Here is a 27036-nt window from a genome sequence, read left to right on the forward strand (position 1 = left end):
TTCGATAGAAGATCCTTGCCCAGCAGTGGAACAAATTAAGCGAATCAAAACAATGTTCCCTATAAGTTTTTTTAACTCTTAAGTTTTATTAAATTAGTAAGGTATTCGTGGATGATAAAGGTCAATAAAACTTCTTGCTTCGGTATTATATTTTATTATAAGACTAGATAACATCTTATCTTTGGAATGCTTCAGATTCATGTTAATTCAATTAATATTATATTATTTTTATTTGAGTAATTCATACATGGAAAGATAAATACTTTGGTTAAATATGTCATCAACATTATTTTTCAAACTTTGATGACTGTTACATTAGCAGTGCGCTTTGCGCTGTGAAAGTATCAAGTACTTTATTACCGATACCGAAAATGTATAATAATACATACGAAAAGAGAATCTTATTTGTTCCTAGGGTGGATACATAAATAAAATCAGGTTATACATTAAATTCAATTTAAATTAAATATATTAGGCTCCTAAATTAAACTAATTTTCGTTGTAAACAAAATAATTAGGAATGTTTACAAAAATTACATCTATGTACAAAAAATATTTAAAAATATACAATTAATCTATGATAGTCTATGTAATTATTATATTATAATTTTAATAATAAGTCTTTAACAGTGCCCACAGACTTACTGAACAAAGAAATCAACTGCCATTCTGTTCATCGCCTTACACTGGCCTAATCTTTAATCTAAAACTTAGGTTTTTATTTACATTATTTATTACAATTTCATAACTTTTAAACCCATTGGATCCCCTTGTTTCGGTCACGTATCGCCTTGTAACCGGAGTAGACTGATAACTAGGGACGCGAATAGAACTGAGTTTGTACATGATGTTTGATATCCTGAAAGGGAAAAAGATGAAATATATATTATTTTGTATTTAATATAAGTGAGTTGACGAAATTATCAAATGATAATATTATTATTAATTTTTATGAGAACTAATGACTCTAGACTTGGAATTTGTGTTTCAGTTATTTTTAGCAATTATGTCGAAGATAATAATTAAAATCTTATTAATACATGTAACGATCGTTTTACAATGTAATATAGTGTTCTTTTAAGTTTTAAAAGTGTACTACGTGAACAAGTAGAGGGAATTTTCTAACTTTTAGCTTTCAATAAGCTCTAAAAACATAGTTATATTGTATTAGTCGTAAAGTCAGCAAATATTATACCTGTATCTGGCGCAGCTTGCACTGAAGTTTCCGACGATGTCGGCGGCGGATCTGATCAAAATACATTTTTATATTAAAACGAATATTTTAAAACAGAGATTCTCAAATATTTTTAATCAGTTTATTTTGAGGGCTTTGTAATTTTCCTGCTGCATGCTACAATGTATCCCACTTGTCAGCTCAGCGTACATATAGCGATTTATATAAAATCATGTTGTATTTTTTATAAGACGTGTAAGTAAATGCTTTTTATGTCCAGAAATTAGTGATTTAGGTTTAACACAATTTACTATTACTGTCATTTAACAAAGGTTTGAATTCTTTCAGTCACCTTTTTCCCAAGTAGGTAATTTTGTAACTCATAAAAAACAAAAAATACGTACAACAGACAATCATAAAACAATATTACAAGCGACTAAGCCACAAGTACTTGTACGTATCAAAATGATTTGCGAAAATACTTTGAGAGCCACTGTTTGCGAATATTATCTGTATGTGAGGGTAGGAAATTTCCTTTGTGATTTATTTATAGAAGGCAATTACAGGGAAGGTTGTCAGGTGATCTTTGTATGTCTAATCTTATTGTTGGGAGTTGTAAGGAATGTCTGCCAGTGAAGACTTATTATGGAGTTTATTCAATGTGATTTACAAGTTTCTTGTATTAATAGATTTGATTGACATAGATTCTTTAGCAATTAATTAGTCTTTGAAAGGTTAACGTATGTAAACAACAAACAACAACACGGCTGGTTTATATCATTGTCATATTAAGAGCTCAGTTACTGTAACGAATTTCTGAGTAAGAAAGATCTTTTTTCTTAAGACTAGATTATAGAAGCCAGAAAATAAGTTAGTAAGTAATTCATTGCAGTTAATTTAAGTGAAGGACTAAAATATGTGACCTCAAAGTCTTATCCATCTTCTGAAAAACAGACACAATATAAAGAACCAAATACCACAAAAATTAAATAAAAGTATTTTTCAGTAAAGTAAAATCTCACCTCTATAAAATATATCCCTCTTTCTGCTATAATAGTTGGCAAGTGGGACCTGCATGTCGCACAAGATCTCGACAGTGGGGGGCAACGCGTCGATCCTCACGACCGAAGTCGTTAGCGCGGTGTAGCGGCCGCCGATGACTTTGATCGACGACTTCGCGTTCACTTGCCTGCAGACCATGTGGGATTGTTACTAATAATATCTGATGTCTTTGTTTATTTATAAAGAAGTTTGCCGCTATCAAATAGCAAGTAGATATCGAATTTTTGATACGAATCAGCATCTCTGTAATGTTCCGAAGTAAATATTTTGTCACCAAATCAATGGCTAAAATAGTCCCTACGATATGACTGAAAGTAGATTTTTGCTGGATTGTTTTAATGCAACCCTACTTGCACTGAAACGTCAAGCAAACTGATGTAAAATGCGTGAAAACCATAGTAAATGGTCAAATACAGATCATAATTATTCATCAGAAACCGCTGCCCTTATGATAATAGTATAAATAGCGAGCATAAGCAAGAGAAATGAAAGTCTACATGAAACAAATCGGACACTAATATAGCTTAGTCTTACGTTATTTGTAATTAACGTACTACCAGCCTACTGGCGACGTTTTAAAAGTCCAGTAAGTCTAAATAAAGTTATACCTTGTAGGTGTTAAATATCGCTCTTTGAAATTTGAATATCAATAGTTTTATACCCAGTAGTAATAAAGTAAATAAATAAGATATTAATAAAACCCACAATCTGCCCACTATTATTAGGTTTTCTTAGGTTCTCAGTATTTCAAAGAGGCGTATAACATTTTAAATAGTATATTTTAGTAAGCTTTGATATTGCTTCACCAAAATTTAATATTCCTTGAGCATGAAGCGTAGTCAGGAATGCTCTATTGTCCACTACCACAAGCCGTTCTAGCTTCCAGTTAATTTTAGGTCATCCTCCCATTTCCTTTGTTGTACCTGCGCACCGTCGGTCAATATTTTGAAATTAATTCATAGACTGAATTATGTTTTGTTGCAGGTAGGTCAAATGAGTATTGAACATACTCTCAATTTAGTAAGTAAATAGGAATTTACTTGATCATAGATTCATAATTTTATCTACTCGGAATTTGTCATACTTACAATAATCTAATTGCAAACACACCTAGTAACCTCTACCAATCCAACATAGAAATAGTAATTATCTCCGTACAACACTTTTCCCTTTTTCACTATTTAAAAATAAATCACCTTTTTTTTTACTTAGAATTTTGACCAAAAAATGCAAATTCTTTTATTATCCTTATTTACCAGTTGTAAGTTCAATAAGTCTATAATGTAACTCAAATATCAAAACATGCCAAATAAAATATTTCACGATATCATACAATATCCAAAGTTCAATATCACAGAAGCTACTTTCCCAAGCTAATATGAATTCGAAGGATTACAGACTAGAGGTAATACGACGACAAACTGAATCCACTCGCTCGGGTATGTGATCGGAGCGATGTCGAGGTTGTTAGCCAACTTTCGCGGAACATCCAAATTATTCAGACTAAAACTCTAAGGTAAGAAAACATTGGGAGTTAAATTGTGGGCAGTTGCTTTAAAACTATTTATTTTACTAAATAAACGGAGAGGAGAGTCCATAATCAAAACGATTCACGGCGGAACATACTAATTAAAAAAATATCAATCAAAGTTTTAAAAATATCGGACGATATTTTTTTTTTTTTTTTTAATGATGAAATGAAAAAAATGATGATTAACTACTATGTTTATGGAGTGTTTGACTTAAAGTCCTTTGAAATCTGAATTTCAGTCTGAGTGTCAGTATGAATTAAAACACATCGGTGGGAATTTAAGGTTTACTAAAGGATTCTATGTAGGATCAAATGTAAACATCTAGCAAATTTTATTTGAAAACTAGCTGACCCGCGCAACTTCGCTTGCGTCACTTAAGAGAGAATGGGTCAAAATTTTCCCCGTTTGTGTAACATTTTTTACTGTTACTCTGCTCCTATTGGTAGTAGCGTGATGATATATAGCCTATAACCTTCCTCGATAAATGGGCTATCTAACACTGAAAGAATTTTCCAAATCGGACCCATAGTTCCTGAGATTAGCGCGTTCAAACAAACAAACAAACAAACAAACTCTTCAGCTTTATAATATTAGTATAGATAAATTTACATTATTTTTTTATTCCGTACTTCGCTGTATCTTTCCAAATGTTCTCCCTTGTGTTTCGAGATTAAGGAACGTTCAAGTGATCGTATCCGGTATTATTCACGAACCAATCGGATGTCCGGGAGTTTCAGTCGTTGTGCGCCATTCCAAACAATTGATTGGAATTTATTTTGTGCCATAACATATTGGATTTTTTCATTTTAAAATAAATATTTTTAAGTATTCTTTTAGATTTCAGGCGAAACAATGAAATAAACAAAATTTTGAGTCTCTTTATATTATCAACCAAATAATGTTTCTTCAAACTAAATCCCAGGAACTCCATTGTTTATTCTCCATTTTGAAATGACGGGAAAAAAACTTAAAATTTTCTGTTGTTCAGTGAGGTATTAAAATTTTAAAGTCATTTACTAACGAAACAATCAAAACAATAGATATATTTCCAGGTATTTGTACCATTCCCCTATCCTCCTATCAACCCCACATAAAGCCATCACCGTGTAAGCAGCACTAGAGGTTCAATTTAGCATGCCATCGTAACTCAAGTCTTGTGTGACATCTAACAGCCACGGCGTACAGTCGAGCGCACAGGCGTTTGAGTTTTGATCCTGCATCGATTACCCCCATGTACATGTATGTAGACGTGTTTCATTAGAATTTAGGTGTTTAGTTCAATGGGTTTGGTGATGTAAAGGATATTGGGAACTATTCGAACATTGACGGCTCTTGTTTTACAAGAGCAATTTCACTGTGTCTCGTTTTGATTTGTTGTCTGAGTACGTAAAACAGGCTGTCTCAGCTCTCTTACGTCTCTTGTTTTATTTTGTGCCCTCGTCGCACTGGCTATGCAGCTATATCATTTTATAAATTACGACTTTATTCTGATACATTATGTGAAGTTTCAATCAAGAGAAAACCTACAATGTAGATTATACGTACGTATAACAATAATTAATACAGCTTTTCGACATTACATAACCCAGTTTTAGTCATAGCATTAAAACTATAGCCCAGCTACTCCATGTAGCTGTGCTATAGTTTTTAGAAAAATATATTACCTGTTTCCAGCTAATATAACGAGCTCTGGTTTTGGATAAACGCCTTCTACTGAGCAAATAATATTCAGGTACTTCTCGTCCAGCCGATCTTGGATCATGTCGAATTTGGTTTCGGGCACTGTAACAAATTAATACAATTGTTTTATCATCATTTGCAGCATTCTTTTAAAGTTGGCCAATCGTTGGTTAATAATATAGTATAATTTTATTGAGTATATTCAAAGGTATAGTACAGTACCAGGTACCCTACGATACAGTCAAAACGGAAGTAAAGTGTGGTGCTATCAAAAACTGTTTTGGATTATTGCTTCTAAAATATAGAACTTAATGGGATTTGTCGGTTTAACACATAAAGTAGGTATACATATTATTATTTCTAATGTCTTCCATTTTTAACTTGCAACAGTAATTGCAGTTTTCCGGCTTCAATAAACAGAGCTGACGTTGATGCATTATCAAAATACATTCAGTATAAAGTCACCCTACCAAAGTAATATTTGCAATAAACAAAATTTATTGTCCGCCATTGCTTTTACTCAAACTGTCTAATACCGTCTGTGATGTGAACGTCATCGAATGCCTGTGTTTGTTCACGACTTCGCTAGGAACAAAATATCTACTGTCTTTGATCACGCGAACGGTAATGGATACTGCTTTTACTGTACATCGAGTCGGATTAGATGGAATAGTTGAGATAGTTTTAATAAGACAAGGGTAGCTACTTTCTTCAGAAAGTTACGTTAGTATGAAATCAAAATGACTCTTGATTCGAGGGTTTTCACCAGCTAATCGGCCTAGATAAACTTAATTTAATGCATATTAATGACACATACGAGAAATAATATCGAGGTATTAAATTGTTAACATAAAATTTTTTTTGATTCTCTGGTGCTTGGTGATAATAAAATTATGCATTCAATCATTTTCCGGTTTAAAAAAAATACTAATTGTTTTTTTTTGTGCGTATGCAGAGCAATGAAAAATGTTATAAAAGAACAAAATATAAATAGACATCGTAACCAGGAAAACTTTTCTCTCACTTAAAGCATTTAGACCGCTTCCAGTTCTAAAAATACACGGGTTGTTGTTTTACTTCAAATATTGATGGATTTTCTAATATAAGCAAAACACCCATTTGTATTCCATTAGCTTGCTTTCTTTGACTTTTTAGTCCGCCATACTTTGCAGCGCATTCGAACTTAACTTCTATTAAAATTCAATTTTTAAAACTGTATGTTTATGAAGACAGTTTCATTTACGAAATGGTTGGAGTCGGGTACTATAAAGTATTAGGTTTAAAATCAGTGTGTGCAACTTTTATGTTGTTCTTCCAATATATTAGAAGAATATTTAATATACTTTAATTGAACTTATAATATTATTTTGTAATCTTTTAGTTATTATTAGTAAAGGCCACCAAAAAATATTCTACATTTACTCTAAAAAAATATTTTCTTAACAAAAGCCGCGATAGTAATTTGTTATTTCCTTTGTCGGTTCTGAATTTACTTTGTAATATTTTTCATAATATTTACCAAATCGCAAACAGTTGTCTATTTAGTATTCAGAACTAAAATCTCTGTGGAATGTATAAATAATTCACAAAATTAATGAGCTTTACGAATAATTCATTACTGAAATGAGATGAGGTTTCTCGGTCCGTTCGTTTTGTTTTTTTTAATTATGTTATGATATCCTGAAAGCGACAACGTGGCGACAAGTCGGCCAAGAAAGCGTCAAAAAGGCAGCAATTTATTTTTAAAACTGTGTTAGGAGTATTTATATAATATGAACCATTTCGTACAAATTCATTGTTTTACTTTGCAAAAGGAAAATATAAAAAAGAGTTCTTTATGCACCTCAAACATTTATTTGTGGATTATTAATACCTACCTATATTTATTTTAGATTAGTTACTTTATCATGTATTGTAACAGCAACTAATGACTACCTAATATAATTCCAAAAATCTTAAAAAAACCATAATGTAATCTTTATTGGCTCCAAACGTCTGCCACCACGCTATAATAGCAATAACTGCTGCGGCAGTCAATGCGTGTGTCACACGTCAACCGCCGAAACAGTAACTGATAAATGAATAAAAACTAATTTCTACAATAAAATTTTATTGTTTACTATAATCCCACATTTTTATAATAAGTCGTGACTAGAAAGGTGGTTCCTACGCCACCTACAGATACACTTGCACAAGTAATTTCCGTTCAGTCTCGTCTCGTGAAGCTTATTGTAGCGATGTTTCAGTATTTACTGTGTTCATTCATTTGATATAATAATATCAACATTTCAATGCAATGGGCTTTATTTTTATAGTCAATCTGTACGTTTAACATGCCCTTAACAATTTATACGAAAGGACCTTACTTATAGAAAAAAGAACAATGTTTAAGTAAAGAAACTATTCAGTTTGGTCGATATTTAACAAAGGAATGAATGTCAAGGACTGGTCTTATAAATATTTTGATTAAAAAATTATTTACAAAAATAAATATCTTGTCTATTTACAGTATTAAAAGAAAACAATTTACTTCAATAGATTTGACTTCCACCCACGTTTAAGTATCACAGCATTATATCTAAATTAGGTCTATTCAAATAACGTCTTTTTAGAATAAGGACTTGGGAATTCTTAGTATTGTGCACATTAAACCAATTGACAACGCTTCGTTGAGTCGTCTACCGCCCCGTAGCAGACGAGCTGTGAGAACGTCTTGACTATTACGTACTTTTCACACATTTTGTCTTGAGAAGCTTTTAGACGAACTGAGAATTGAAACTCAGTGTATAAATCATAGTTGCCTGCTTTATTCAACGATCCTGTACATTAGCGCGAATTCTACAATCAGAAGTATTGAGTATAGAGAATTTGATATTTAAAATTTACTGCAAAATTAGTTCAAACGGAATCCATTAAAGACGCTGATCAGATTTTATTCAAAATTTATCAATAGCTAGACGGTTTTCGATATCGACAGAAATAGGAACTCGATCCGGGGTTCGTAAACATAATAAGACAATAATAATAAAATAAAATTTACCAAATATAGTCATAGGCCTGGTCTTCTCATCTTCAGCTAAGAAAGTGGACACAACGCAAGTGTAGTTTCCAGTCAACTCCGGTTCCGGTGATGTGATACGAAGAGCTCGATGCTGTGTATATGGATTGTGCGATACTTTGTATGATAAGTCTACCTGGAAAACGAATAAAAAATCTTTAAAACCTTCTGTATTTTAGAAGGAAGACTTGCGTTTTATACTCTATCCAGAGAACTGATTTATGCTACTGGTGTGTGACAAACGTAAGGCGTAAGACGTAACGTAAGACGAAAATACCTTTTTTTTTGTACATAATATATGCGTTGAACTTACTCTATTTCTCAAAATGCCTAATGCTTGAGGCTTTTGCGGCGGTATCCACTGATACACTGGCTGCGTCTTGTCCATATAAAACCACTTCACAACCAATCCAGTGACGTTACTAGTGACGAAATCACAATCTAGTGTGACAGCGTCCTTAGTCCCGTATTGTATCACGTCTGGAACTCGTATGTTGATTATGCGGACCGAATGCACGCCTGAAAACAATGCAAAATAAATAGGTCACACAATGGACAAATGAACAGTCTTTTCTTAATTGCAAACCAAAATTTGATTTTAATATTTTTCGAAAACGTACTCTGTATACATACAGTACAGACTGACAAAGCCGTGTTGTTTGTATTAAAAATAAATCGAATCACTAGTTATTCCATTTTATCTTTATATCAATATCTTTCTAATATTATTCTATATACAATATCATTAAGATTGGTTTATGTGGTTAAATTAAAAAATTGCTTTCAATGATTGCTAAACAATTTAACTAGAAAGAACGAAAGAAAAATAAAGCAAATAGTTGCGAAGAATACTGAGCATTTACACATTTAAATAAAACGTTCGGCTTCCCCGCGTGAAACAATAAAAGTAACAATAGTGCCAGAATTCTCATCTCTGTAATTCGTTAGGTACAAAATGGGAACGAATATTCCCTCAGTATAAAATATTTGAATATCACATGTCGAGATTCCATGAAAGTAACAAAAACGCACGTGAACCCAATTACAGAAGCCAATTAGTTAACATATCGAAATATCATTAATTTTTTTTACAGTCGGGACTATCGAGTATCGAAAGTGACTTTAAAATTTATAATGCACTTACAAATTAGTTCTTACGGCTGCCGCTAGGGGCGCTGGTGAACTTTTGTGCAGTATTTGTCGATTGCTAGCCAGTTGTCAGTAGACAGTTGTAGGAAATACCGCAACATAATACAGGTTAATCAATCGACAAATAATAAAATAATCCAATTTATCACGACAACATTCTGAACATGATAACTGTGGAGTCCAATCCTGGTGCAAATTCCGGAAAAAATTAAAACATTCGATGGTATTGGCAAAATCAATAATAACGGAGCCGCATCTCCAGGGACCTTCACGCGTCAGCGGTCAAACCCACTGGGTTTTATAAATACCTGGCCAATTGGTTTTGATCGGTGGCTACCTGCCTGTCAATTTTGACATCTACTTTTGGAATACGAACATTGTTTACCACTTAATGTTATTGAACTTGAATACTTCTGACTGTTGCTACCGATTTTAGAGAACTGAATGACATTTGAGATGATTTTGATTCGCCAATTGTGTACTTTTATAGATCATCAATTTATACTTTATTAATCTTGTGAATTTATCAAGAGATGAATTAACTCGGAATGTTGTTTTTCTAATGCTTCAAGGAAAACCACATACAAAAATATCAGCTATGTATTACTTTTATTATTCATAAAAATTAAGCTCAAGGATAACTTTTCTAATAAATATTTAAAGATTTCGCTTCGTAAGATACAAAGCAAAATCTTGTGAAAACCAAACATCGAAGGTAAGCTAATCAAAAATATAACGTATTGCAATTTTCACGTGTATGTCAGGCCCTAATCTCCATCCGCAACGGAACAAAAGCTAACGAAAATCAGTTTTATCGATATTTGTATAAAAGATTTTTATTTTTACCCAAAATAATCTGGCACAAAATTGAAGGGATTCCGTGAGGACGCATTAGGCTGCCATTCTAGCGGAAACATCATATTATCGACGGAGGAATCCACCGGAATATTGTTTCGTGGTTTCCTATCAATTCCGGGGATGCCTTTGAGCTCTTCGCCCGTTTTTCCGTCAAATATTTTAGGGTTGTTATTGGAAACCGTTTTTGTTCTGTATTAACGAAATTATACGGCGGTAGAAAATTAATTTATTGAGGTCCGAAGTAATTTGGATAAATCTCAGCTGTTAAATTAATTTTGGGGACGAGTCGATAATGTTTTTTTGCATCAGGGTTTTTTAATCAGTTTTGCTTAAATTATTCTGTTTTATTCGGAATTGGGTTGAATCCAATATAAATCACGGATGTATCGAGTGATAAATTTGCTTCATGTATCACTTCGTTCGACTTTTAGTATGTATTGTGCTACTTTTGCTGTTCAGCATGTTAGTCTAATATTTCTGCAAAATAATGATCTATTTCGATACGAACAACAAAGTCTAATGGGCAAAGACAGAATTAAAGCCACATTTTCCTTTCATCACTTACATACAAACAGTTTTATTAAAAGCCGACGTCCACCGAAGCGAGTGCACATCGCAGAAAGTTGGCATATTGCATGCAGTTGCCAGTATATTATTATCTGAGCCAGCTACTGTGACAATGGGACAATATCGTGGACAGACGGACTCATTACTTCTTGGACATTATGATATTCTTTTGATGTATGGGGTGATAGAGTTTAGTTATTTGTATTATGTTTGTCATATAAATAAAGTTATGTTATTTTAATTAAAAAAGTAAACACAAAAGCTTTCGTTGTAAAATCTGCGAAAAGAAAAGTGTAAAGTTATCGTGATATTTTCAGTTTTGAAATTTAGGTTTGTGCAAATAAATATTAATTTATTTAAGTTGTAGAGAACACAAGAAATATTTCAGAATTGTTATACTCGTAATTATTTTTCTCTATTGATGTTAAAAAATTACTGCGTAATGATATTATTATAATTTTGAAATACACCTTCCATTAGTACCGTGAATACGTGAGGTATAAGACAAAAGTCTTTATATTAAGCGCAGTAAACCAACACAAGCTTCTTCAACAGAAGTGTGAAATTGTAATATTGTTGTAGACAGCACTTTAAACGTGTCTATCGTCCAGTTTTCTAATTTAAGATGGTCAAGGTGCAACCTCATCGTTTGACAAGAGGTTTGCAATGAGCATCGCAATATAAGACGGCAACATATTGAACAGACTTGGCACATTGCCACACAGGCGGTAAATTATAACATCCAAAGTACCTATAACGGCACTTAAATTCAATCAGGTGTGATTTTATATTTCAAATGATTTTATTATAGTTTAATATTGAGCTGTTATTTTGATTGCAAAGTTTCCTTTCCGTTATTGTTTTTTTTTTCTTTTTAGTCACAAGCAGCAGTTTTTATTGCATAATAAACCATAATATCTTTCAATTTTGTTAATTATTTTGTGATATAGTGGTGACGATTCAAGAACACAGCAAAGGTAGTGGAGAAAATATTACAACGATTTGATGGATATCTAAGAAAAGTGCATCAACGCTATCTTGATACATAAATAATGCAAGTTATCTAAGTATTAACTGCTAATTAGGCGCATTTAATTGACTATGATTTATCACAAGCAAACATCAAATGCCTTGAAGGAACATGCAACGAATGAGCTTAGCCGTGGTAATAGATCACTGTTTTCTCTTCAAACGTTTTCATTACCAATAGAGCCTCATATATTTTCGTTCTGTGTATATTCTTAATTTATTTCAGAATGGATTTGTTAGTCTAACAAAATATTTAAAGGGAATTCACCGTCTAGATTTTGACGCCATTTGACCAAAAGATAAAAAAGTGTTCTTATAATTGTAATACGTTACGATCAACCGCCAGTTGTACTTTAGTCATAGAAGGGGCATATCCGTATGCTTGCTCTCGAATATCACAATAACAAAATAAATAACATACCTCAGGATTGTAATAATGTCGACACAATAGCATGTGTAGCAAGTTGTGGTAGTGGTATTGCAATAACCTAACATGGGGTATCATGACAGCAATAGTAGCGCAAAAATTATCATATAACATATTATTATGTGATTACGTCTTTTGGGAAATAAAATAATTCCATCTGCTTCTATCAGTAGCATACTACTTTTAATATATTAAATATTTTACACATGAATGAATTAATGGAATTTTACCTATAAGGGTGTAAAACAAAAATAGTATTTTTGTGCTCTACCGATTATAATAACTGTCTTAACCTGGAGTGGTTTAATTATAATATTTATATTATAAAGTGATACAAATATATGGATATCCAAGAATAGGCCAATTTAGTCTAGCACAAAGGATTGCTTTCCAGGTGTTTTCTTTTTTTATCTCGTCATATGCCCGTGCTATGTTGAAGTAAGTATCGCACAGGCCGTTGCTCCTGCGCATCGCTTCGTTGCACACCCTCGTCACGGTACAAAAATCATGTTAGAATTCATACTTTTTACCTTTATGGCAAGAGTGTGTTCTAAATTCTGTTCGATATGGTATTGTTGTGACAAAAAACGGACAACATCTGGCCTTTTTTGGGGTCAGTCAAGTGTTTATTGGAATTTAAATGTGTGTAATGATATAGTATGTTTGAACGAAAAAAATGAATAGAAAGAACTTTCTTTGCTTTATTAGTCTAAGTTGTGACTTAGTACTCTACAGAACACAGAAAAGTCAAAACAAACTGATGTTCTAAACTTTTTGCTATTTACTCACAACAATGAGAAACTTCGCTGCCTGGAAAAAATAAAAGAAAATGCTAAGAGGCCTTAATATTTTGATATTAAAACCTACAACTAGAATAGAACTGTAATCGAAAGATAAACCTCAAAGATAAACTTAGATATCTTTAAAAATAATAGCGCAGAATTTTTTCCTTTTCACCTTCCATGTCACGTCGCTATTTAAGCGAGGATCCGTTTAAAGTTCATTTGAATATCCATCTTGAATATTTAAACACGCACCTTCCGGCACGTGTTGTCGAATTAATCACATGTTATACGCAAGAAAGAGATAGCATTACATAGTTTGACGTCTTCTGTTTAGGGGAGAAAGAGTGCGCGATATAACATCTGTATCGGAATCATCGGGTGTGACGACGCGTGCGCACTCTATTAAACCGCTGATAGTAAGATAGGGAGTAACTGCCGGTTCTATATTGTTCTTGGGTCATTGTAATTTGTATGGGGCTTTAACTTGACTAGTGCAGGTAAAGTAACCGTTACAATTTCAAATATTTGCATAATAATAAATAAGTGTATTGCTTCAAAGGGCAATGATAATATCTTAAATAGAATGATGTCATAAAGTCTATGCTTATTATTATCAAATTATCAAAGAGTTAAGACATTTTAGATCTTACCTGCTCAACTCATTGTAAAGACATTTCATAACTCGTAAGTCAGTTTCGTGTTCAGTACATCCTCATTAGTTATTAAAGGCAAAGAGTACGAACTTTTGATGACACGAAACTGAGATTGACGCCGGAACAGTGTCACGTGTTATGTAAATCGTCCCGGGATAAGTTCCGCCAAGTTCGTCACTCGGTTCCTTTCGGGAATTACTTAGCTAGGGTGACTCAACTTTACGACGGATAGAATAAATTACAATAAAATATTATTGTCCATTCTGATGCTACTAATGTTGATAGAAAAAAAATGAAGTTTGTAATTTATTGTTAATTTAGTTACAACGATACTGTGACCACAATAAATACTTTTTTAGTAAATTTTTACCATAGGTATGCTTTTGCCAGCTACAGGTATATTCATGTTTATTATATTTTTATTCAAATTGTAACCTATAAAACGAACATTACGAATATGGCCTCACATCTTCATGTGAAGTAATAATAAGACTTTCAGACGAAACCTTTTTAAAATAGTATTATCTTAAAAATATTACAACATTAACACTAAATCCCGAGCGAGGTAACCGACCTCATTTGATGAAGTATCAGTAATAAAATTATCATTTCAGAACAAAGAAAAATATTTTTTCACCATTTTTACATTACATTAGCAGAATAGAATGGTAAAAATCTTTGCTATTTCATAGAAAGAAATGCTTCAGGGACTCTTTTTATTCTATCTTGAAACCTCAACAGAAGTTACGGTTTCACATTATTTGAAATGAAAAAAGCCTTTGTTCCCTAAATAAGCTTAGACTACGTTTAAGGACGCGTTGTGTAAGTTAGTTTTACTCTGATTTGAAATTGACACGACGGCTTTGTGGATGCGTGGGTTGTTTAACAGCATTACGTAGCAAAATTTATTTCTGAATAAATTGTAATACGAATGTATGATATGTTACCTGATAGTAAAGTAGAGCTTTTTATTAATTAGTTGAAATGCATTTCAAATAAATAACAAAAGTGGCAATAACATATCAACTTTATTTATTAATGCAGAAAGAGTTAATTTGACGGACACGAACACGGATACAGGCACATCACTTTTTACACTAATGAGGTAACTGCTAATTGCTTTGCAATGATATCTACGTTTTGAGTTACGTTTGAGAGCTTAAACATTTATCCGGTAATTGGTAGAATAAGCCTAAATTCCGGATAAGGGCTGTACAATTTGGCTACCCCAATGCATGAGAAAGTTTTAACTCAGTGGCTTTAAAAATTCAAAGGCAAAAGTGACATTGGAGTGTCGAACCTCTATTAACATTAAGCAAGTCACTTTCACGATATTCCACATCGGGAAACTTTATATTATTCTTAGGATTTTGATACTGACTGAGGATTCTTTAGATGTGTATTTAATGACTCCAAAGAGGCGGTTTCTTGAGGCAATTTTCGAGATCCTTTGAAGACTTGCGTGAAATTGTTTGACTTCGCTGTTTGGAAAGGTGCGATATATTTTTGAGCTTTAAAGTCAGATACACATCGAAGTTTTCAGAGATTTTGTATAAAACAAAGTGCGTTTTTTGCTTTAACTATTCGTAAAGTACTCTTGAGTAAACTAATAATCTTTTATACTACTGAAAACATCCACAAAGTCTATAAATAAAATATTCTATTTATACACGATATCACTCGTTATACAAACAATCACGCCGCAAATCACTTCAAAGGTCATCAGATTTGCTCATGAAAGAGCATTTTTTTTTATATCCAGAATAAATTGCACATACTGCACATAACAAGTTTCTTCGATAGATAAAAAACGACACGTGTTCACGGGAGCGGGATTCCTGTGTTTTAATGTTTATTAAAAAAGCACCTTTGTCCTTACGACTTGCGCAGCGAACCGTAGACGCATATGTCTCGGTCGTGTGTGCAGCACGCGCTAAGAAAATACTTAAGAAAAAAGTTAGGGGAGGTGAAGATACCAGGAGTCATTATTCTTTTTATGGTTATTATTAATTGTGCAAAGGTAAGAAATTGAATGCTTACTGACATGAGACGAGGATGTTTTTAGTTTTTATGTAGAATAGTCGGCTTTATGCTCACGATAATTCTGTATGGTTGTGATTTGCTGGTAGTACTTTGACCTTCTAGTTTACCTAAAAGTAGCGCGTTGTGGTTTTAGTTATTTTCCTCTTGAATATACTTTTTATGCTCTCTATTTATTAATATTTTTATGTCAAAATCACTAAACTAACAGTGATTTTACCCGAACAGTCATAACTTTCCAACAAATTTTCTATTCTATTCGTTCGATGCGAATAGAAACATTTACAGAACTACGATAAATAATAATACTATTTTGTCGCACTCATCTCTCAAGATCACAAAACGTGTACCTCACAGCTGTTTATTAATAAAACGAGCACAAACCTCGCATCCGACAGTAGTCCGGAAGACGATGCTTTGTACGGCTTCAAGTACCGTGCTTGTGTCTCACCTTGCGCAAATACCTTCACTTATTTCTGTTGAAACAAATGGTTTTGATAAGTCGAGAAGGCGTTGGAAGTTTATTGCTGCAATAAGAATGTGGAGCTTATGATCTGTCCTGCGTTTATGTAGTTTGTTTAATTCAGGATTTTTTTTATAAATTATCTTATATCTTCTTATAATCCTATTGGTTTACTTGGTATTTTTTAATGTAATCGTGGTCTAGTAGAGTTATTTTGATGCTTGTTTTTGGGTTTCTTTTTTCTTTTTAAGTCTTGTGTATCCAGAACCTATGAATTTTTGTTGAAAACCAATTTATTATAGGAAAGTTATAGTTTAGTTATAGTTCTAGAAGTGACAGAACGAAAAAGGAATTAGCATTATAATCATGCATATTTATAACATCATCTACATATCAAAAATCGTCATTCACACATTCATTAAAGCCGACATTAGTAAGAACTACACCGGATTGGACTTACTCTATTAGCAAACTCGCTAAGAATACAAATTGCAATAGTAAAACGTCTACGCGACTAATTTCCATACATCGAATATGAAAACTACAACTAATGACATCCTATTCCTCTCTATAATTTATGTACGATTGTGTACAATGTATACTTACGTATTACGTCCTTCCTTTTCTTATACAGTCACGTATAAGCGATTTTTTTTTGTGTTGAATTGTTATGCAACTCTTCTTTAGGACCTAAATTTGTTGTTGTGGCGCCTACAGATGCCTTATTTTATGAGCAAAATTAAACGGTTTATACGGCTTCTTGATACTTTGGTACTTTAAGATACGTTGCAGTTAGCTGTGTCTTAGTACTTTAAGATGCCATACTCCCACTTACTACTTGTATTAAACAAGCTACAACTCCATGAAATAGCAACTTTTTACTTTCTACACTCTCATTAAGACGTTCAATACTTTCATACCTACATTGCTAGATCTGTTCACTAGACCACGGCAATCTAACTGCAATTCTATGAACTAGTCAGAACACATGAAAAAGGGTAATTCAAACAGTTTGTTTTGAACAGAAAGTTTCAGAAACCGCGCGCATTTTATATCGAACATAACGTTCGAATTGTGTTTTTAATTGGAACTCAATCAAAAGTTGGTTCGGTTAACACTGGCCTACAATGACTCTGAACGTTTTTGTGTCGCAGTTTATTAAAAATGTTTGGAAACTTTGTTGTGTGTGGTATTCAGTAATTGTTTTGAGTATTGTGCAAAGGGTGATAGCAGAAAAACTAAGCTAGAGATAGATTTGGGAAGTACAAAGTAGTACTCGACAATCTATTTAGTTGTAAGTCAATTCACGTTATTTTAAGGTAAATAAAGAAAGTTGACCACATAGATCTAAAATTACAGCGAGCGACCAACCAAGAATTTGGATATTATAATAGTGCATACAGAATAAACAATATCAAAACTCAGTACGAGAAGCCGTACACCCACAAAGACCATCATCAACGCCTTAGCTAGATTTCATGGTTTATAATTCATTTTTGATTTATTTTATTTATTTCAGCTTGTTACTACTTTACTGAAAGTCTATAATGATACAGTATAGTGGTTGTTTTCTTTCATTGTTGTGTAGACATGATGCGTGTTGAAGTTTTACCGGTACGTTACAGTTGCGTCTTCACGCTCTATTTCCGTTCTTAGCTGAGCTCAAACTGTTTCAACGTTGCATCAACACATAAGACAACAATAACATACTTTACTTGTTTATATACTTGCTGATACTATGAAATATACTATATTTGGTAAATATTTAGTTAATTTTCCTCGCTTTGTTTGTAAAATATTAAATTTTGTCACAGTTGCAGTGAAAAGAAACTATGTGTCAAATTCTTGTTTTAATTATTGCGATAAGAATTATTGAAACTTATTTGGCATACAGAGGTTTTCATACAAATTAAACATTCATAGTACTGTATGATTCACACTTCACAAGTTTTATTACAGACACAACGTGTAGATAACTAGTTTTAAAACAACATCACTGTGTTCATTCTTCAGAAGTCTTCAAACGACTTCTATGTTCATTAGCAACAGTATTTTATTCAAACGACGCTATATTGTTGCGGCGGCAACATTTCCCATCTCTACGACATGAAGTTAATGTAAAACTCCATTAATGTTAAAGTTTATTCCAGTCCTGGAATGAGTACAATTCCAAAACAATTAAGTCTGATGCTAGCCTGCTTTTGACTTGCTGAGATTTAGTCGCAGAATGGTTGGAATTACAGTTCTCCTACAGTTATGAGTTATAATCTGTGAGCAACAAATGTTGTGAACGGGATGTTTGAAATGTTGTTTACTACTTCGCATTTGTAGAAAATATTAAAATTGGTCAATTTTTTTTGCATTTTTTATTTTACCTTATCAACTTTTCCCATGAATTGATTGAGTATACTAATATGACGTTTTGTTTTTAAGGAGGTAGGTAGCATGATTCAGTATATTACTATGACGCCTTTATTATAAGGAGGTAGTAACATCATTTAATTTGTTCAATCAGATATTGACTGAAGTATGTTACGAAACGTTTTATCAAAGATGAGAAATCAAATTGGCTCCGAAGTAAAGATTATATTTTAGAACACAAATGTGTGAACTGTACTTAACTTCTCCTTATTCCTCCTATGCGGTAAAATTATATTGGCAAGAGTTCAAGTCTCCCAAAAATATTGCAAAGATTCGCCCCCGTAACATTATTCGCCGATACATCGAACACGACAATGATTTATCATTATGGTAACACTTTCGCGGTTCAGAGATCGAGGCACGCCAGCTATTCCGAATCCAATTATTCAGAATTCCACCTGTAGGATCCTTTGGAATAACGCGTATTCGAGAATCCAGAATATTCCAAAGTAAGTGAATTTTTCGGTAAGTCAACATCTTAATCGTAATTCACGCTTCCAAAGGCTTTGATTGCGAGACGAATGAATAAATTAATGTAAGCCTAAGAAGCCCGCATTCTTGTTAAACATTGAGAAATTAAGGAAATGTGTTTTGTGATTCCCACTTTAATTACTTTTTTGGTGAACGAAAATAAATTATTTAATGAATTTCTTTGCTTGCTACAGATTTAAAACATAAAAATAAGACGTTTATGAGATTTGAAATTTTGATGACTTTTCACTGGTATTGGTTTGTTAGTTGTATTAACCAAGCATTGCCAAATTCTTTCCGACTAGAATCTTGCTTGCTTGCTATAGAACTTACGAAAAATATGCTTCCTAATATAAAAATAACATCCACATAGACCTTCAAGCATTTATATGTTTCTATAAGTCATAATTCAATCAACTATCTATTATCGTCCAAGAATTCCATAATAACATCTATTAGAGCAATATTACTTATCATAAAGAATTGCTTTTATCCACAAAGGACCCCATTATGGATAGTTTAGCTTTCATTCAAATGTCAAATTGAAGGATGTTGATCCCCCACAAAGAATAAATGCTTATGAATGTTGATTTAGTAGGATTGACTATTGAGCTATTTCTGTTTTAGAAAAAAAAAAGTGGTTTACCTAGTAACCCAGGCTAAGCTGAATGAATTGTTGAAGATGAATCACATCAGTAATGCAGTGAGTTAGATGTGACGCCTCCTCAATAGCAAATCCGATGCTTTAACCATGGGCCACCCGCAGCTTGATCGAGTGAAATAGTTATAATTGAATAAAAAAATCTTACCTACTACTCGCTGCTATTTTACGAGAAGTATCTCTTAAATAATTTTAGTCTAAGCTCTTATATTTCGAGGTCTTAAATCGTTGTTATGGCAACGAAACGCTTAACTATGCTGCAAGATAAAATATTAAGCTGGAATAGACAACCACAGCATATTTTAGACCATTATCTTCTACAATCCAGAAAGTTTACTCAAAACATTATAGTGCAAGGTTTATGTTTGCATAATTCGCGAAAACACACCTTGCCGCAAGTTGTATTCTCCGGAAAATGTGGAAGTCTGCGGGATTTTCAATTAGCGTACATTATCTCACGAATTACCTGCATATGATTTAATGGAACGTTCTTTAGCTTTTAGCCAGGGAAGGCTATCAAGAGATTGTAATACTTTTTATTCTTCAAATTTGCAGGACGGTTTATATCTTCCTAGCTAATATGTTTTGTTAGCAAAGTTTAGTTGATACTTATTTGTGATGAATGTTATCAGGTAGCCAGTTTTCATTTCAAACAGAAAGTTTTCCAGGTATCATGGAAGAAACAGATGAACTGAACTTAACCAATTATAACTCGTCGTAATTATAATAATGGCCAATAAAAAATTAAATATCTTGAGATTCATGTCATCAATTGCATTTCAAATCACAAACTGCCCATAATATTTAATTGGTTGTCACACATATAGGGTTAGGTGATACAACACTCATCATGAATTATACATGAGTTTAAATTGACGTTTGTCATACACTATCCAATGAAATGCTTCTGCTTCCTTCGTAGTATTGTTGTTACTACTATGATTAATTGCATTTTCTACGTATTGTTTTATTGCCATGCGTTTGTAATACCAATTGCTTACTGCTTTCATGTTAAAATGATATCAATTTTGATTATATTATTTCAATTTGCCAGCCAATCCAGTGAAATTTATGAAACATTATTGTATTACTATTTATTAACTTATATTATTACTAGTAATTTAAATTCGATAGTGGTTATTTGTGTATCTGTTTGGTTTTCGCGGTAAATTTCTGAATCAACTTATACTCTAGGATTATTTGTTTATTTTCTCGGCAGACTACACCAGTTGAGTAACTTATATACAAAGTAACAGTTTTGATGTTAGAAAAATTAGGCAAAATTATTACAATCTTTGGAAAAACATAATTGAAAACATATTTAGCCGTAAGAAATAGTTACATAAAATTTTGTTTAAAATAATCTCTCACATTATAATTCAGTGACACACTCACACCCTACACCGGTGTTTCCTAAAATCTTTGAAACGGAACGACCATATCCGTGTGTGAACTATTGACAATCGATATGTTACGGGTTAAACACCCAATGAACTTGTTTCCACGTATTATTGTACTGTTGAGTACACAAGGCGCGTAAATTATATTATATAAATCATATTAAAAAATCGGTATTTCACGACAAAGTCAAGGTCACACATGAACACCACTTTTTAAAAAGACAACGCAACTTTTAATAATGTTACCACATACATGGATTTTTGTAAAATTATTGTACTTAAAGTGAAATATCTATTTAACAATCAGTTTATTCCTTGATCGTTTCATAGGCGTGTGCGTGTGTTGCAAATGCAGTGTCTTCATTTGTACTCGCACGTAACCTACTCATATCCATCGTAGCGTAGTTGAACGTAGATATACACATAGATTATGAAACGGTATGTTTCACGGTTAAGGGATATTTTCTTGAATTTATAAACGGCATATATTAAACATGACGTGTTAAATTTGTTGCATGCGAGGACAGCCTTCTTTACGATGTAGGTGTGAATAGAAATTCATAAAAACGAAAAGAAAATCGCTGTTTTTCTCATACTTCAGAAATAAAAAATGTGATTTCAAAAACTTACAATGCAAAACAATCGACAACTTCACCAACCACCACATATTGCCACAATCCAACAACCAACGTTTGTCCAAACATTCACCAACACCACACCGTATATTCCAACTTTTAAATTCAAATAATATTCCAAACTTCGTAAGTACGCGCGCAAACTTTTTACCGAGTTGTATCACGTTCCCAACGTGTGAGGGGTTCGAACCCAGGCTTGGAACTAACCACTTGGACCAACTGACGTCCGGTAGCAGCCAACCATGTCGGAAGCACTTGTACTGTGCAGCTATTGGATAATTTATTCTAATACTTCATGTGTGTCTAGTTCTTTATTGGTAGGTGTTTTAATTGTCTTAGTTTTTAATTCAAGGTAAATGAGTAATTGGATTGAACGTATAATTTTGATGTTTCATTGCTTGAACAATAACTTTGTTATGTGTAAGTAAAGTGTGTCGAATTGTCACAAGCGGTTCTATTGAATGCAACAAATCTAGATAAAAAAGTATTTGACCTGAATCATTTGCAATTTTGTCAACAAACAGATTGATTTAGATACACAATTTCCTTAAAAAGGGGTCTAAAACAAACTGTCAGTAAAATAAGTCGTAGGCGTCAGATATTCAATATGGGTCAAAATTAATTGCAACATTAGAACTGATTGAACATTCGACCTCTGGCCTACCTCAACACGAAATTACTCAACTCCATGAAACCAATCCATTCATAAGACAATTGAACGATTAGTTCGCTCAATCTCACTTTGAATTTCTCAATCACACGTAAGATGCGATAATGACTCCATGGTTTGCATTAATGACATGGGCGTAATGCCTCAAATGGCAAGTTGAAAATTGATGTGAGTGAATAATTGGAAACAAATCTCTAAGACCTTATAAGTAAAGGAGTGAGCACATAGCAATGATTTAATTAAAAACACAAGTACAGACAGAAGGAAATGTTTAAAAGATTAAAGCACTTCAAGTCAAATCTCACTAAAAATCAAAACATTGTCTTCAGACTGTATTGACATTGTTATTAAGAAATATGTTACGGAACCTACTTACCCCGTTAGAATCCTTTAAATATTCTTCGAAGAATTGTAGCAAAATTTTAACAGTTATTTAGTACCAACAAAACAGACGCGGAACTTTGTAAAAGTACTTCCAAAACAATTGCTTATAAAACATTTAGACGCGTCTATCTCCAAGTAAATTAAATATAAATGAGTCCCGGAGTTTCTCAGTTAAACAGCCAAGAATTCTCATAGTTAAACTTGTATTAATTGTTGAGTCCTTAGTTCTTGCGAAACTTAAGTCAAGGTATCGTACATTTTCTATTATTAAGCATTCCGGAGATACCCAATTGGAAGTTTTCGAAATTATTGGTGTACTACGCTGTTTTAACGTCAACTCGGGAACTATTAACCGGAAAATGTCGGTCTTATTTTACTTGGGAAGTTGTCTTATTTTGTAGTTGAAGTTTTTCCTCCGAGGACGATGAATAGTTTTGCGGATAAAGTCTTTTTAACCTACTTTTTAGCTGTCTTTGAATGTTCTATCGTCAGTTATATTTAACTTTTAAGTTAATGCCATCAGGTGCATAGCGTAAAATTGCTTTTTGCCGGCGCACAAAAGAGCTTTATAAATTGGAGGAGCGCTGTTGTGATTTTTAATAAATTGGTATATTTATTCACCGACAGGATGTATTAAACTCGTTGATATACGAATTAGATTGAATTTTTCAGTCAGTGGACAAAATAATAGTAGTACAATATCTACAAAAGTACAAAAGATATTATTTTGTCACAGGAAAGAAAAGAAAAGGAAAATTCTGTTTTAATTTTTCTAAAAAAAAACTATTTGAAAAAAGCCAAGCTCCCTCTTTATGAACAGAGCGTGATATTTATGTCGCCACACCTACTATTCAATACTAATAAAACTATAACAAAATCACAGAGATCACCCTTACAATAATCAAACACCACCATAATTTGAATCAGGTCAAAAAAAATCCCCGTACATTAAGTGTTTATCGCCCGTACAATGATTTGATTCAATAAACTCTCGGCTCCGGACGTCGTGTACCATAAATATTAATTAAATGTCCTTTACGTTATTTGTGAACATTGAACCGCTCTGGTTTATTTGTCTCGGGATATTTTATTAGAGGTAATGTCACTTCATTCGTCTCCTCAGATCACTTTATTTATTTTCCTCCTTTTTAGAAGAGTTTGCTATAGCATTCTTTGTGGTGGAATCTGGACGAACATTTAACATGTAAATAAGGATAAAAATACAGTTCTTTACTCTGAACTATATATCTTGTAGGTTCTGCGTAACAAAATGTATTAGCTTTAACCCAAAACAACTTTCGGTCAGTTTCACGGTACAAGCGTAACCTTAACCCCATCACAAAAGATCCAACGTTGCGTCACTGCGTCATTTTATTGGCTATTTTTGCAGTACCAAAATTTTACAACCAATAAAGCAAAATCATACACGCGATTAGCCACATTAATCTAACAAAAAAAGCTCAAAGCTAAACCGTGACGGACCGGACCGGGCCGGAAGCGGCCGTGTGCGGACTTCCGGTGAACTCGGCCGGAACGCCCGCCGCATTCCGATAGGGTCGCGGTGTACACTTGTGATTACCGATGTGTGGCCTTTTTAATTTTATTTATACAGGGTTTTTGGATGATGTGATCAGGGTCTAATACTTTACTGTTAGTAGCTGATGATGATATTGTTAACATAATTGTCCGGTTTTCTGTAAGCTACGTCACATGCTATAACAAAAGTTTAAAATAATGACTAAGTAAAAAAAAAAACCCGTTTTGTAGTACCAGTAATAAATTGAATCCTATACTAGGATTAACGATTACAAAATATTACACGTTGCCTTGCCTTGACTACGCTACGCTACGCTAATGTAATGTAGTGCAATAGATTGTATCATACCCTTACCTTATTTCTTTTTCATACTAACCCTGTTTAAACAAGTGTAAATGCGATGTATTTTTACTACAGTCAACTTATTAGAGATAAGTACACTACTTTACATAGAAATTAGCGCACTGATAACACAAAAGTAAAACAATTATACGTTTAAATTCAAACCGGTTCTGTTACGCTTTCCTTACAATACGTGTGTGGTCGTTGCACTACAGTGTAACCGTATACACTTGAGGCCAATACAAGTTAAAAGTTTTATTGCTTCGGAACTGTTCGATAGCTTCAATACCGGGATATCAGAGCGCTATTTTATAAAATTGGAATTGAAATGTGTTGTCGTATAAAAGTGTTTTAGTGAAGCGATTTTTGTTCACGCCAGTTACATCGAAGTGAGGTAAAATTGCTGTAATAGAGGTGTAGTTTTTTTGTTATTGGAGTTTTCAATATTTTGTGCAGGTACTGCGAGTATTAATTTCTTTTTTCGATCGTTATTACGGGAGCCGTTTTAGCAGAAGATAACTTTGTCTATATGTATTGTTATACTAAAATTGTTGGTTTTTAGCAATGAGCTAATGCGGGCGAACAAATCTCACATATTTTGTTCCAATATTAGTATTTATTTAATGCAGATAAGTTGTTCAGTGAGTACCTACTTAAGGAAATAGATTATTCAAAATTATAGTAAAAGGTAAAAAGATGAAACAGTCATTTAGTAAAACATAATGACCTATACCAAAACAAGCTAAGAGACTTCCTGATTAAAACATAATTGTTTATTTAAACAAAATTTATTTTAAACACTCCAACTCGTAAAAATACAAACAGTTGTAACAAAGTTTTATTTCGGAGCATAAAATATTATTGTTGGTTCAGTTTTTTGGCCTGCAATGTACAGAGCAAAGTGTACTGTACATTAGATACCGTGACTTGCGTTGTTATGCACTGTTTCAGAAATTTCGTTGGACAATATTACGAGTACTTGGATGACTCTTATTTCATATATCGGTTTGTTGTTGTTGCCACAAGTTTTATTTTATCTCCTCACTATACAAATATTGCGTATATTATGTTTACCTATTGAACTATCGTTCTAGAGTAAAGATTGATGTCTTTTTCTTATTAAGTAAGATCGTATTATCCTATACGTGATTAAGCTCCACTCCTGCGGTACTCCACCAGTTTTTCATCTACTTACAAGCAAGGCTAACTTAAGCAATACTAAAGTCAATTTGAATAAAAACGTTGTTAAGCATTCCCAGGAACATTTAAAGGAATCCTCAGAATAACTTGCATTCAGATTTCTATCTTTTACAAAACATTTTAACATCCACACACATTCATCAGGAGCGCATTGATAGAAAATCACATTAGGCAAATTAGAAAATCCCCCAAATCCATGAATATCGGGAAAAATAATAAAATTGGGTCACTCCACTCCATTAAGCGTTGAAATCAATAACACAGGTAAGTAGGTAAGTACGGAAAGGCTTTTACCAGACGACGTAATTGCACTGAATACGCCTACAGTGAGCCTTACTATATTGCTGTAGAATATCGTTAACGTTAATAGTTACGGGCGATAGCACCATTGCAAGTTTTCGAGGCTATCCATTGTATTGCATAATAAAATTACCTGAAAATTCTGAAGTAGCTTATTAATTTCCTGTAAAAATCTGTTTCACAATACTCTTGATTCTCGAAAAATCACAATCCTCTACTTCAAGGGATGGAGTTACTAGGAATTAGCCTAATCTGTTTTTCACAAAACGGTACAATATAAGTATCCCAGTAACACACATACATTATTTCGGGCTATGTTCTGCTGTATCAACCTGTAAACAGACAGCAGTTCGATGCATTTAAATGTTGCTGTGTGTAAAAATCGTAGCACTTGTAGTTAGCTACCGATACGCCTTCAGTGGAAAGTCATTACGATAAAATTTTCAGTCTTATAAGTAAGTGTTTTAAACAGCTGCAGTAGATACATTTAATAGTAAAATATGCATGAAAATTAAGTTTCTGTTAAAATATTATATAA

General features: G+C 33.0%; 1 protein-coding gene across 1 annotated transcript; it reads right to left on the minus strand.

The window, feature by feature from the left end:
* Positions 1-144: 144 nt before the first annotated feature.
* On the minus strand, positions 145-22284 carry LOC142974155 (uncharacterized). Its single transcript, XM_076116318.1, has 7 exons — positions 22061-22284; positions 8820-9025; positions 8489-8642; positions 5433-5550; positions 2197-2363; positions 1196-1246; positions 145-859 (listed from the first exon to the last, which is right to left on the minus strand). The coding sequence occupies exons 1-7, from the start codon at positions 22095-22097 to the stop codon at positions 780-782; spliced, it is 813 nt and encodes a 270-aa protein (XP_075972433.1). The 5' UTR covers positions 22098-22284; the 3' UTR covers positions 145-779.
* Positions 22285-27036: the final 4752 nt, after the last annotated feature.

This window comes from Anticarsia gemmatalis, chromosome 7 (assembly GCF_050436995.1).
Source record: "Anticarsia gemmatalis isolate Benzon Research Colony breed Stoneville strain chromosome 7, ilAntGemm2 primary, whole genome shotgun sequence".
Lineage (NCBI taxonomy): Eukaryota > Metazoa > Arthropoda > Insecta > Lepidoptera > Erebidae > Anticarsia > Anticarsia gemmatalis.